This window comes from Nelusetta ayraudi, unplaced genomic scaffold, assembly GCF_046127955.1.
Source record: "Nelusetta ayraudi isolate G7.1 ecotype Tasmania unplaced genomic scaffold, CSIRO-AGI_Nayr_v1 ptg000081l, whole genome shotgun sequence".
NCBI classification, from domain to species: domain Eukaryota; kingdom Metazoa; phylum Chordata; class Actinopteri; order Tetraodontiformes; family Monacanthidae; genus Nelusetta; species Nelusetta ayraudi.
The window spans coordinates 173,260-186,950 of record NW_027466131.1 but is presented as its reverse complement, the minus strand read 5'-3'; the positions used below and the strand labels follow the sequence as shown (position 1 = coordinate 186,950).

The 13,691-nt window shown below is 47.9% G+C and overlaps 1 protein-coding gene across 1 annotated transcript in view; it reads left to right on the top strand.

Annotated features, from left to right (window-relative positions):
• Positions 1-13,691, top strand: part of LOC142900265 (neuropilin-1a-like) — a 62,435-nt gene that overhangs the window by 21,345 nt on the left and 27,399 nt on the right. Inside the window, exons 4-5 of the mRNA XM_076044446.1 lie at positions 5,534-5,761; positions 10,024-10,194. Of these exons, the coding sequence (XP_075900561.1) occupies positions 5,534-5,761; positions 10,024-10,194 (399 nt within the window). The remainder of the gene's footprint in view (positions 1-5,533; positions 5,762-10,023; positions 10,195-13,691) is intronic.

The window sequence follows — 13,691 nt, the reverse complement described above, 5'->3', positions numbered from 1 at the left end:
AGTGCCCCCTACTGGCCTGATATAGAACTCGTTCCACATCTTCCACCAGTGGCGCGGTGCAGTATGGTGATTAAGTGATCAATATTCAGCTGCCGTTATCCATCGTGTATCACTCTGTTCCACTCAACCATCTAAGAAGTTCTCCTCTTCCCAGCTAACGCTACGATAAAACCTCTTCATAGGAGCGTGACTTGAAAGTTAATAAAGGGCACTCCAGATTAGCGGTTTCCTCACAGCTACAGCAACAACTTCCTGTTTCCTTTGCGTGTTCTGCCTATAAATACAAGGCAAACCAAAGGACCCGACGAAAACAGCTCCACAGCTGTCGCCTTTGGCAGGAGGCTGAATGGACCAGAATGGAGCGCCTGTCCAAGAATAGAGATAAAGATAAAAATATTCAAAAAAAAAAAATCTTTCCACACTCTTATCCAAAGGTTGTTCAAACAGGCCGAGCTGCACTGACCTCTGAGCAGCCAGTCAGAGGGGGAGGGAAGTCCCAGCTGGGGCTCTGGAGCGCCGTAAACACGGCCCGCCCCGGACGGAACCTCACTCCCGTGTCCTACATTCCTATTTGCTGTTTCCCCTGGGGTCCAGCGGCAGAGCTGCCAAACAGCACATCCCCAGCGACTACTTTGCTTTCCACCAATAGGAGATAAAAAAAAAAAAAAAGAAAAGGAGGAGGTGGGGGAGCCTATGGTTTATATAGGCTTCCTCTGCTTGTTTTTGTTTTGCGGCCCTCGAGAGCAATAACCGTTCACACAGATTCCCCACAGGTGGACTTAACATTGAACCGTGCTGTCATGTGAAAAATGGCAAACTGCAGCTTTTTTCTTCTTCTTCTGCTTTTTTTTTTTTTTTGCCATGCAGCGGTATGCAGCTGGAGGTTATTGGGCCCCTTATTCACACCGCAGCTCTGCGGCCTCAGAGAATTACAGAGTCGCTGGTGACACCCCTCTTAAATCTGCACCAATCGACTTTAATTTGGGGGGCTGAGAGGAGTTTGGGGGTCCGTGACTGATGAATGTCAGGATGATAGCAGGGACTCGGTGTCATTAATCTCCCAAAGTGGGTCAGCGGAGTCTCAGCTCGGAAGGAGAAGACGGAGCTCGACGCTTCTTATTCTTATTCTTGCCTTTTTTTTTCCTCCGGGATTTGTGAAGTTTCCGCGTGGACGCGTGGCGACTTTTAATCTGTCGTACAGCGATCAGGCGGATTTATTGAACATCGGCGCCGCTCCTTCAGGAAACTTTATGTCGCCCTCGCGTGAAATAGTGACGGCGGTGGCTGCGGAAGTTTCCCAGGTTCAGCAGAACTGGGATCAGCTGCCGTCCTGATGTCGCTAAGCACTTTCAGATGGATTAAGAACCATTTTTAAATAAAATGGTCATTTTGAATTCTGACTTGAGAGAAAGCGGAGCAGCATTGACATCAGTCTACATTTAGAGCTCCGTGTTGTTGTTATTGTGGTTTTTGTTGTTGCCATTTTCAGGCTTTTGTGTTTAATTCGGTTCCGGTTGGTTCTCTCTGATTGTATAAAGCGCTTTGAGACGCCTTTGGTTGTGATTTAGCGCTGTACAAATAAAAGTTTATTATTATTATTATTATTATTATTAATTCTTAACCCTACATGAGCTGCTGAGCTCAATTCATTGTCCAATAAACTCTCTAGATGTCCAGGAAACATCATATTTAGCCCTCTGTTTTCAGCCCTCTGCTAAAACGGATGCTCTAGCTGACTTTCCACATCTTTTCAAGGGGAAACAAATACAACGACTGCCTGGAACAACAATGAAATTTGCTTTCGCCTGATGTGTGAGTGCATCTGCTCATGTTGCCGCAGCCTCTCTGTCAGTGTTCGGGTTAATACCTGCATCTGGTTGCCTTTGTGTGGGCGTGGACTGTGTGTATTTGGTGTGTGTGTGTGTGTGTGTGTGCGTGTCTGTGTGTGTGTGTGTGTGTGTGTGTGTGTGTGTGTGTGTGTGTGTGTTGTGCAGACAGGTGCGTGGGACCTCAGGCTCATTTGGCTAATGGGCTGTTTGTCCTTGGAGGCAACCAGGGTGACCTGCAGATGAGATGGATGCTGTTGCACAGAGGAGGAGGTGCCAAAACTAGGCCAGCACGCAAGTCTGTGTGTGTGCGTGTGTGTGTGTGTGTGTGTGTGTGTGTGTGTGTGTGTGTGTGTGCGCGCGCGTGTGCATGTGCGCTGGCCTCAATATGGGTCCTTTACCCTGGAACAAGTTAAAAACAGCTCTTGCTCTCACTCAGGTAATCCCCCTGCCATGTTGCCTCCTCCTCCACCTCCTCTCCTCCACATTTAAAATCCATTACGGTGGAAGCGGCAGGTCGGATCACGCTGCCAAATGGAGGCGCTGGCTCGGCCACCACTGCCGCTGCTGGTCACGACTCGGCCTTTTTACTCCGTTCAGACCAGCGTCCTTTGTCTGCGCGCTTTCAAAGCTCTGCGTCTTTCTCTCCTGGCCGATCATGGAGAATCACACGCTCTCAGTTTGACAAAGGCACGCGCCGCTTTTTCAGACGCGTCATTTAAAAAGCATTGAGTATAATAATAATAATTAATTCGGTTACGGTTAAGACGGAATTCCAGCGGTCTGGTGTTTGTTCCTCTCCAAGAATCCTGAAGCTTCACAACAGAACACGGCGTTCGCCTTCTTCTGGTGGTGGATACGTGCGAGGAAAGATGATACGGGATGAGTTTGTAGTTTGTCGCTTCACATCGGGAGTTTGTGAGTTTTTAAGCCGTCGATCCATTCCCCCGTCCCTCCCTCCCTCCCTGTGGCTCTTCTCATCCTTCCACCACAAGGAAACCACTGAACGCCGCCACGATGACACGAGAGCGCCGCTCAGACGGCGTCTCGGCCTCCTCAAAGGCAGAGTTTGGAACGGAGGCGGTCGCCCCCCCGTCTGATGAGCGTCGCTCCGCGCAGCTCCGTCATTGGCCGCTGTCCATAGAGTTCCGCCCCCCTCTGCCCTCCTCCGACCGCAGAGCGCACATCACCGCCGAGCAAGCACCAAGCGAGCCGTCTTCGGCCGCCTGGAAAACTCTTTTTCTGCCAGTCGTCGTGTTTTTATTGCACATTTGTCAAACCAGAAACACATGTCTGGGCGGGCCGGGTCGACTGACGAGTGAATAATGAGGGAGGATGAAGATGGAGGAGGAGCAAAGTTCACGCTGGTGTCTCCTCCATCCCAACAGCTCCGCAATCACTCTCAGGCAAACACGGCGCCACACATGGAAAACATTTCTGTTGGCGAGTTGCACCCGTTGCTGTTGCTGTGTGAGTATTCCACGACGGCGAGGTGGCCTCATCCCAAACCCTTTTTTTGGTTGGTTTTATTTCATTATTACATCTTGAAGGAAACTGAGCAGCTGCGTGCCAGAGAGCGGATGATTTGATTCTGTCATGGATTTCACAACATTTCTCATTTACTCCAGCTCAGTGATCCTGGTGGAGGCGGTTCCACCGCTGAGCTCTTCCCTTCTCCTCATCCTGTGTGTCCGATGATTAAGATTAGATTAGGTTAGATTAGATTGAACTTTATTGATCCCAAATTGGGAAACTACACTACACTTTAAGATTTCTTCTCGAAAGACCTTCAGACCTTCTCAAAACCAGCTCAGATATGGAACCGGTTTCAGCTGGTCAGTTTGGAAAGAGGCGGAGCTGTCAGTCTGTCAGTCTGTCAGTCTGGTCAGTCTCATCACAGCTCGACAACATTTCCAAGAGCAAACAGCTAAAGGCTCGCAAGGCTTTTCTCTCCTCCTGACTGGCTTTTAGCGCTCTTTACACTCCACCCACCATCACCAGTGGCCAGCGGCAGATGACGCACACAAGCGTCGCCCTGTGAAGCGACAGGGAGCCCACAGCCGGCGCCACCAACGTTCCTTCTACTTTGTCAGGGAGCTCAATGATGGTTCAAGGACTCTGGGATCCAGAGCGTGTGGCAGTGACAGACACTCCTCCTGGAGGATCGACCCATGCAGCTGAGCTACGCCTCCCCGGCCCCAACCCCTCCCATCCATCACTGCCATCACCTGCCACAGCAGCGAGGGCTCCACCGCAGTGTGTGTGTGTGTGTCTCTGTGTGTGTCTGGAGTGTTTGCATGTTTGCCAGGCGTGTGTCACATCTGGCCTGTCAACATAGGAACCATTCAACACACACACACACACACACACACACACACATACACACACCCTACATGCCTCGGTGGTGTCTTTGACCCCGTTTATAGACCTCGTGTCACTTTACGGCATCAAAAGTGTGAAGTACCAGCAGCCTGTTGACAGATCAAAGTCGACTTCAGGGTTCTCAGAGAACTGGAGTCGACGGCGGCCCAAGAACAGCTGGAGCTTTTAACTCTGACACGAGTTTAGGGGAATTTGTCGTATTTGTATTTACGCGGACAATGATTTCAAGGGTTATGGCCAGATTATATTTCTGAGACCTCCTTTGTAGCATCCTCTGTTCCATCATTCTGTAGCATCAAAACAAACGTTATTTTTTTTTGGGGGGGGGGGGGATTCTGCTACCAATGCCCTCATATGTAAGCACTGTAAATGTGTGAGTGAGAAAACAACCGCAGCAGAAGAAGAGAAAATATCAGGATGAACAAAAGTCTTTTTTTTTTTTGCCCAACAACCGTCCAACTGCTGAGTAAAGCGTGAATTAGAGAAGCGAGCTGGAGGAGCTGTGTAAACATAACGCAGATGAGGCTTTTCTCACCCAGAGGTGTTACGTGCGAATGCATGAATGGCTGTGCGAGAGACGAGACATCGACGCCGGAGGCTGACAGACGACTCAGCAACATTGAAAGGCCCCTGTTTCTACCCATTTCGCTTCCCCAGTGTCTCCTCCCAGTGACACCGGTCACTGGGACTCAAACTAGTCAAGTTGGAGGCTATAAACAGAGGGCTAAATTTGCAGAGTTGAGAGTTTGTTGTTTGTTTTTTGCATACTTTGCAGGTTTCATCAAAATAAAAAACCTTAAAACTGACCAATTATGGGACCTTCTGTATCTCTAAAAACATAAATGTCTTCTACAGTAAAACAAAGGCTTTGCTTTGGATTTAAAAAAAAAAGAAAAATGATTTCCTGGAAGTTGCAGTCATTCTTCTGCCTCTTTTTTCCAGATATGTTTTGTAGAATTCATTATGTGTGGTTTTTTTCATATTTTTCATGCCATATGATTCTCAAAATGATGAAAGGGGAAAATGAACCCCTCACTCAGAGACACTTCCTGTTGAATGTCCTTGCTGTGGAGGGAGAAAATCAAGTTTTCCAAAGTCAATCTTTATTCCAGTCTCCTCTCAGGTTGAGGGCAAGTGGAAAGGTCAAAAAAAAAATTTGCAGGGTGTCCATATATATATTTATTTATTTATTTATTTATTTAGTCTGTAAAGATAATTTGTGAACAAAAAAGTGCGAGCCAGGCGATGAGCTGCTGCCAATTCCCTCCGAGCCAGAATCCCTCTGATCCTGATCCTGATCCTGACGGGATCTCCTCTCCCCGCAGGTCCAGAATGTTCCAGGAACTTCACGGCCCCCAGGGGCGTCATCAAGACCCCAGGCTTCCCCGAAAAGTACCCCAACAACCTGGACTGCACCTTCATGATCTATGCCCCCAAGATGTCGGAGATCGTGGTGGAGTTTGACAGCTTCGACATGGAGCCCGACATCACGCCGCCGCCGGGCGCCATCTGCCGCTACGACTACCTAGAGATCTGGGACGGCTTCCCTGCAGGTGAGCGCCATCAGGGGGTTGGTCCAGAGTGAGAAGAAATGAAGGGGGAAGGGGGGGTTGAAATGTTTCTTGATGAAGGGATATTACTGCATTTTTTTTTAGGTGGGCTTTGCAAAAGGTGCTTGTCTGTCGTTTGTATATTGAACCCAGGAGATGGTGGAACTGGAGCAGAAAGCAGGGCATTTCTACAGATGGGTGGAAACTGAGAAAGAAATATGGAGGAAAACAATTTTAAAAAATCATGATATTTCATATACTGTATATATGTTGCAATTCATCCTGTTGAGGTCACTGAGCTTTCAGGAGGAAAAGGAAAGAAATATCACCATTCCTTTCTGGTTGTTGTTTCCTCAAGTTTTCATCCGCTGCCATTGACTGAACAGCTCAGTTTCCCAGCAGCCTCTCTGACACCAAAACATCCCTTTGAACTTGGAGGCACTCACACTCGACTCCAGACACTCCGAAGTCTCAGAAATGTCTTTCTTTCTATTTTGAAGCCCTTGATCGTCAGCTCCTATTAAAATAACAAAAAGCACAACAACTTTGTTTCTGGCAAAGAGAAGTTTTGGGACCTGTTGCCAACTCAGTCAAAACTTCTGCAGCACTTCATCAAAAACTCCCGCGGCGGAAACACGATAAAAAACAAAACGGCTTCTAAAAATGGACGTCCATCGATCTGCTCACCTCCGCCTGCAGATGTTGACAGAAATCAGAGACGGGCTGAGAGCTGAACGCAGGGTGGATGGATGGATGGACAGACGGACGGATGGATGGCCTGCAGGGGAAGCCGGCCCAGAGTGAAGGATGAAGGAGAAAATAGGGATTTTCACCACACTGATTAAGAGGAGAGGAGGATGAGCGCCAGAGGGGAGACCAGGGAGACGCTGATGTTGGTGTCAGAAGAACCGAGTGTCGCTGACGTTCGAGCAAAAACAACAAAATCCACAAAAAGTGGCTGAGGCGGAATTATGTACCGCCTTGAAAATATGGTTTATCACCACCTAGTGGTCCGGAGTGCTTGTTTGAGCGTTTTTATTCCGTCTAGAAAAGTTAGTCTTGTTGTGGATGTGGCTGTAATTTCACCGTTTTGTAGTGATGTTTTTTTCCCCACTGCAGTGCTAAAAACAGGCGTGAGTTGTGTGCACACCAGGCGAAGCTTCCTGGGAGGATGTTTAGACGAAACCGTACTTGTGAGGTTATTAGAATTAGCACTGTAATTTTACTGGTTATGGGGCCGGACAGTCAGCCGGCTAATTGCTAAATTCCACATTACGACGGCAATAAATCGGCAGGACCGGCTCGACCCACCAAGACTTTTTTCAAACCTTTCTCGTGTTTCCGGCGCGTCACTGAATCATCCTCGTCCCAGCTGCTGCTCCGCCGCGCTACAATCTGACGCTAGCTTGACACTCATCCCGCTGCCCACGCCGAGTGTGCAACGTCCTCAGAAAACCTCCGTCAGCAGCTCGCTCATTGTTCCCGTCCTCCGCACCGGCGCGCACCGACTCAACAGCCCCGCGTCCCGCCTTCCATTGTTGCCTAATTAGCGGCGGATCCGGCCGAGGGCTCCGTTGCTCTGACGGTCCGGAGACGCCTGCCAGGATTTACCCACAATGCCTGCTGCCGTGGCCAGAACTCAGCCTGCCGGTACACTGCCAGAGGGAGAGTGGCATGGGAACACACACACACACACACACACACACACACACACACACACACACACACACACACGGATCATTGGACAGCCGAAGCCCTGGCATGCTGTGTATACTGGCACGTCTTTAAAGTGCATGTCACAGTGTGTGTGTGTGTGTGTGTGTGTGTGTGTGTGTGTGTGCGCGCAAATAAAAAGCGCCTGTGTGCAGCGTGCAGCAGCAGCAGGGTGAAGACCAGGATGTAGGTTTTCATCCCTTCAAACATGTCGCCGAGTGAGACTGAACCAAAAACATTTCCCATCATTCATCATCACTCCTGTGTTGTTTTCTCTGCTTTACTCTTCATCAAGAGGGGTCTTTCAGGTCCCCCCCCCCCCCCTCCCTTTCGGATGACCTCATCAACATAACCACCACATGACCAAAAATATAGAAAATGAACAAAAATAAAAACAAAACACAATAAAATATAAAAACATTGTGATAGTTCTGCCAAATAAATTGTGTTAGCTTATTTTGCAGAGCTCTTGGCTCTGCTACACGCCTTCAGCACTGCCTGCCGATAATATGTGGGGGAAAAGCAAATTTGTTCCCAGATTTTTGTGTTTAATCTGTTCTGCCTGCTCTTTAGATTCAGATTTGACCTCTTCCACGCTTTGAAGGCAGCCATGTTGCCCAAAGTGGAATCCTTTTTTTTTTTTTTTTGCTAATTTCACACCAGCTCCAGTTGGAGCAAGTTGGAGAAATGAACCCCGTCACAGATTATCAACTCTTCACCCGAGACGTGTGCGTATTTCCCCGGATTAACAAGTCACGGCTCTCTAACATGATTAACTTGTTCTTTTTTTTTGAGGGTTGGTGGAAAGCCTTTTTTTTTCCCAACTCTGGACTGAACCTTCCCTCCGTTCGTCTCTGTAGACGCTGCAAGTTCAGTATCTGCAGCCGGCAGGAGGAAAGCGGTGCCTGCCTGAGCAGAACAGGATGAAACGAGCTGCGCACCGTGGGCAGGCGGCGCTCTCAGCGTTGAGGACATGAGGCAGACTCCAGCCGTCAGTGCACGAAACTCATCGCCCCACTGGAGTTTGACCGAGCACACGTGGGGACGCATGGCAGTGGCGTTTGACTTGCGATATGGACCGCACGACATTGCAGTCGGTCGTTTTTCACGTCAGAATCCTCAACAACCGTCGCTAAATCTGACACACGAGCTTAAAAAGGGGAGGAGCCTTCACAAAGCAACTTAGGAGGTGATTGGTTGAGCCTCGTGCCTGTTGCATTCAAGCAAAACCAGCTTCATCCCTATATCAACATATGAGAATTAATGTGTGTAATATGGACATGAAGCTAAACGTCGACAAATGTTCTGCAAACGCAACACAGAACACAAACACGTCACTGGAGGATGACTCCGCCCACATCTGAGGTCACATCCCTACTGTCTGAGGAGGATTTACACGGGAGCTCCTCAAGGCGGACGTGCTCGACACTCAAAATCTCTGCGACTCCACTCCACTTTAAAAGTTTGACGGGGAAAAAAAAGTTTCCTCGCTGCAGATCTGCAGGTTTTGTCTCCCGGTGAGTCAACAGAAACTTTTTAATCGTCTGGAAAAGCTGCAGAAAGTTTTTTTGTTTTTTCCTGTGAACTGTTCTCCTTTAAGCCTCCTGGAGGATTGAACTCATTGAAAAACGCCTCTAGCTGCAGGCTCAGCCGTGTGACTGGAATTTAAAGACGGAGAGCGAGGAGCCTGGGAGGAAAACATGTGAGGGTCGCTCCCACCTCTCCGCTGGTCTTCCTGCTCCATCCGAACCCACGGCATCAGACGCTGAAATTAAACGGAGCCTTTGTCTCAAATTCGCCTGGTTAATTTTCAATAATTGCGTTTTCTCCCCGTTGTGCCTCCTGTTGGAGGCTTGAACATCTGGTTTTTTGTTTTGTTTTGTTTTTACGCCTCATTATCAGCATTCCACTCGTCTCTTGGCAGTTTTGATAATGTGCAAACTCACATTTTCTCTTCCCGGCAGATGAATTAACGCCGTTTGATTATGATAAACATAGATTTGATGACTCACACTTGTAGTTATGCAAAAATCAGTTTTCTTGCACCGTTGCCTTCGACGCTTCCAGCTACCAGTGGCTCCTCCTCTTTCTGTCTTTATATATGCAGTCAGTGTATTTCTATACTGTGGCTGCGTCTGCATCTGTCACACCTCTGGTCCAGTCTGGTGGGCGTCACATCACTGGCGGGAGACACTCGCTTCCAAAACGCTTTTGATTAAATAAAGATGCTTTGGGATGTAATACGCCGGCAGGAGTTCTGCAGTATAATAAGGAGGAAAGAATAAGAATAAAAAGAAGAGTCTGGAGCCTGTGTGTGTGTGTGTGTGTGTGTGTGTGTGTGTGTGTGTGAGTTTTTGCCTGAAGTCACGAAACATTTCCCAGGATGCCGAGGGCAGAAAAGGACAAAGTGAATAATATAAACACTGTGCGGCTGACGAGCGGCCAAACTGACATTCTCTCTTTTTTTCCCTCCGCTTCCCCGACTCCCTCTGTCTCTCCGCTGCTTCTCACCGCCTCGCCCTCACCCTCAACCACCCTCACCACCCTCTCAGTGGGACCGCACATCGGCCGCTACTGTGGCCAGACGTCCCCGGGCCGTGTCATCTCCTACACCGGCATCCTGTCCATGACCATCACCACCGACAACGCCATCGCCAAGGAGGGATTCTCCGCCAACTACACCATCCGCGAGAGGAGCCTCCCCCCGGGCCACGAGGACGAGGGTGAGGAGTTGACGGGGGAGAGAGGGGGAGGGAGGGAGGGGATTGAGGGCATTTAGAAGAAGCGGTGCCGCTTTGTTTCTGGATATTCCCCGGCTGCTGGGGCAAAATGTTCCCATTTTAACATGAGCTCACAATACAAAAAACATTTGCTCAATACAAACACATCATTCAGAAAAGATCTCCGAGGGGCTGCTGCCATCTGTAGAAGAGCCTGCAGCAGTCCCACTGACCTGCCTCAATATGACCTGAGAGCTCAACTCTTCCACGACCAGGTCAAACTCTCCCAAAACTGACATTCCGGTTGTCCTGTCGAGACCTTTTGCTTTTTCTTTTTTTTTTTTTTGCCTTTCCTCTGAATTCCTTTCACCATGTTTCTGTCCGTGTACGTTCACCTCGTATGTCCGGGAGCTGGATGCTGACCATCCTCCCAGCTGCCGGGGCTGTTCTGCATGTGACCCCTGACCTCCAAGCTGCTGCGCAGAGGAGAGGAAGTTTCTCCTGCAGGGTTTTCAGAGAGCTCGCACACAGGAAAGATATGAATCATGTGGTCCGAAGCCGAGTGAGCCTGAGAAACACTGCAAAGCCGACAGGACACAGCGTGTTTCTCCTGCAGGGCTGCACTTTAGGACGATTTTCATGTGTTGTTCTAGATCTTAAAGTTGCACAAATGATTAAAACAAAAAAAAAGTTTTTTAATAATGTCATTATAATGAATGCCATTTAAATAAGAGCAATACTGCTGAAGAATAATGATGGAGATGATTACTTTGTTTCTAGAAATTCATTCATTTTCCTGCCACTAAATTGCGTTCATCATTCAAATGTTCTTGGACCTCTACATCAAAGGTCAAATATACAAGAATGGTTAAAAAATAATAATAATAATCGAAAAAGCATAAAAACTACTCTATAATTGTTTTTGTCTGGTGTGTTCTATTCTTTTTTTTTTAATTATTATATATTAGATTCAAATCTGGCTTCAGGCGGCAGAAAAGCTGCACATTTAAAGTCATTGTGGAGCCCTGGACCTCCTTCATCTCCCATCCAGTCTGTATTTCCTTGTTACTCGCTTGTATTTTTTACCTCCCGTCCACTTGGACTGACGGATTGTGTGTTTTTCGGCTGACGGTTGCCGGAATGTCTTCTGAGATTTAAGTTACGTTGTCCCTCCGTATGGTTCCTGAACTCTCTGACCTCAGCCGCTGTGCCGATCAGTGAGCGAAGGTGCAGATGGGAGGTTGCATAAGGTCTCTGCTAGGCTTCCAACATCATCGTTGTCCTTCTCTGGGAGAGTTTGGTCCCTCTGGCACGCAGACGTCCTCACAAATCATCTTTCCTGCAAAATGAAGACAGAAGAGGCTGACGCCACGTTAGAAAAGTTCACATAGTCCCAGTTTTGATCCACCGGGTTAGGGTCTCTACACATGAGGTCTTACATGCATTTGTAAATGAAACATTTTTTAAAAAATGTGAGCTATTTGCAGCTATTATGACCAACGACAGCTGGTTGAGGTGTCACACGGTGCATAGTGCAGCGATAATGTCTCTGAATCACTCACAAACACATTTTACCAGAGGGGTCACAGTAATTATCTGCACTATTCTGCAGCTCTCATGTTTGTTTTTGCCATCGGCGAAACATGTGGGTGTTGTCAAGTTGGAGATGTGTGGCGTGTGTGTGTGTGTGTGTGTGTGGCGCAGGGATTGGAGGCTCTATCAGATGTTGATTGTGTTGATTGTGTTGATCGTGAGCGTCGGCGACGCACTGTCGGTGACTCTCGGCATGTATGAGCCGCCACCGCCGCCGCCGCCGCCGCCATGTGTGCTGTATGTGAGAGATAAAGCTTTCCCTTGGCTAGCTGGGAACAGCATGCTGTTAGACAAAGCTCTAATTATATTAGCTTACACACGCTCATGCACGCACACACATATACACACACGATTCGTTTGCCTACAGACCCTCATTAAGTTGTGCAGATTTAATTAAGTCCTCTCGCCAAAACCAGATCACATTGTCTTTTCTCGAAATTTGACAACCACAATGATGGCGAGGCAGCGGCCGGCTCCCAGCCAGCAGGAAGCCAACATTAACACAAGGGCCACAAAGGGAGAGCAGGAAGGGCTGCGGGTACAAGGATTGCGTTCTGTTTTTTTCTTCTTTTTTTAAGAGAAATGCTCCTTTAAGACGTTGACACACAGCTGAAGCACAGAGAAGCTAAAATCCCCCGTGAGAGTTGAAGCGTTTGAAACTCTTCAATCTGAAGTGTTTCCAGCCGCTTGCAAGAGTGGACCAATCGGCATCCCTTTTGGAGAAAGAGGCGGGAGCTCCAGCTTAGTTGTGACAAAAGAAGAAGCAGGAAGCCCAAGAGTGGACGCTGCAGCTGCATGTTAGTGGTGAAGAAACCTGATTGGCCCTCCTTGGCTGCATTGCACGGCACGACGGCCTCAGGGTTTGTTTTCTGTCTTTCCCTGATGGACGTGTGAGATAATGCTCAGGAACCTTTGTGGAAGGAAACAGTTTGCATGAATGAATAAGACAATAAAATAAAGATTGTTTTCCCAGTCGCCAGTTTACCAGACGGACTTGGATGATCAGCAGCGCTGAGGCCTCATAAATGCACCATCAAGGTAGAGCTGAACTTTCCTGAGCCTCGCCGACATCCTCACCGGGCCTTCAGCCAAATCCTCTCAGCCACTCAGTGATCTTTTGGGCCGTCAGCTTCAGGTCCTTTTATTGTCCCTCTGTTGTCCGCCTGCTGTCCGCAGGTCTCCGCTCATCGGTGGAAACAAGAAAATGTGAACAAGAAAAGCAAGAAATCAGTTGATTTTATTTTTTAAAGCTGCGTTCAAGCTGGGAGAGAAGTTTTGGAATCCTTAAGAGATTTGGGCCCAAAAGAAAACAAAACAAAATTGTGAACGCTGATTATCAAAGTGGTGAAATGAAACTTTTTATTCTTTACGTCTTCTAGCAGTTGTGCAGGCAAACTTAAACAGATTTGTGGACCTTGGAATGATGTAAGTGTGTGTTTATGTCAGTCTGGCAGACCTGCCGTCTCCAGGCCTCCCACACACACACACACACACACACACACACACACACTTTTCCTTTTGTTCCACCTCCCTGTTCCTTCTCAACGGCCTCCTGCTGCTACAGAGCGAATGCTGTCGTCTCAGAGATACAGACATGTTGTTGGAGTTTTTCCATGCGCTGCTTGAAAAAAAAATTTTTTCAACCCTTCAACGATTTCAGATTTTTTTTATTTTTTTTATTTTCAGTCTACATCTGAGTGTTTTGTCTTTGAGTGACACAACTTGGTAGCTACAGATTTCTGCTGCTTCCAAACCATTTCTGTAGAAACTGGCCTTCATTTTAACATCTCGCTGAGGTGCACGTTTTTACGAAAAGAGTTTCTCGAGTGTAAATGAATTATTCCCAGTTTGCAATAATCAGATAATCCCCCCAAACTTATTTGTGTATCAAAACTAATTGGATTTTT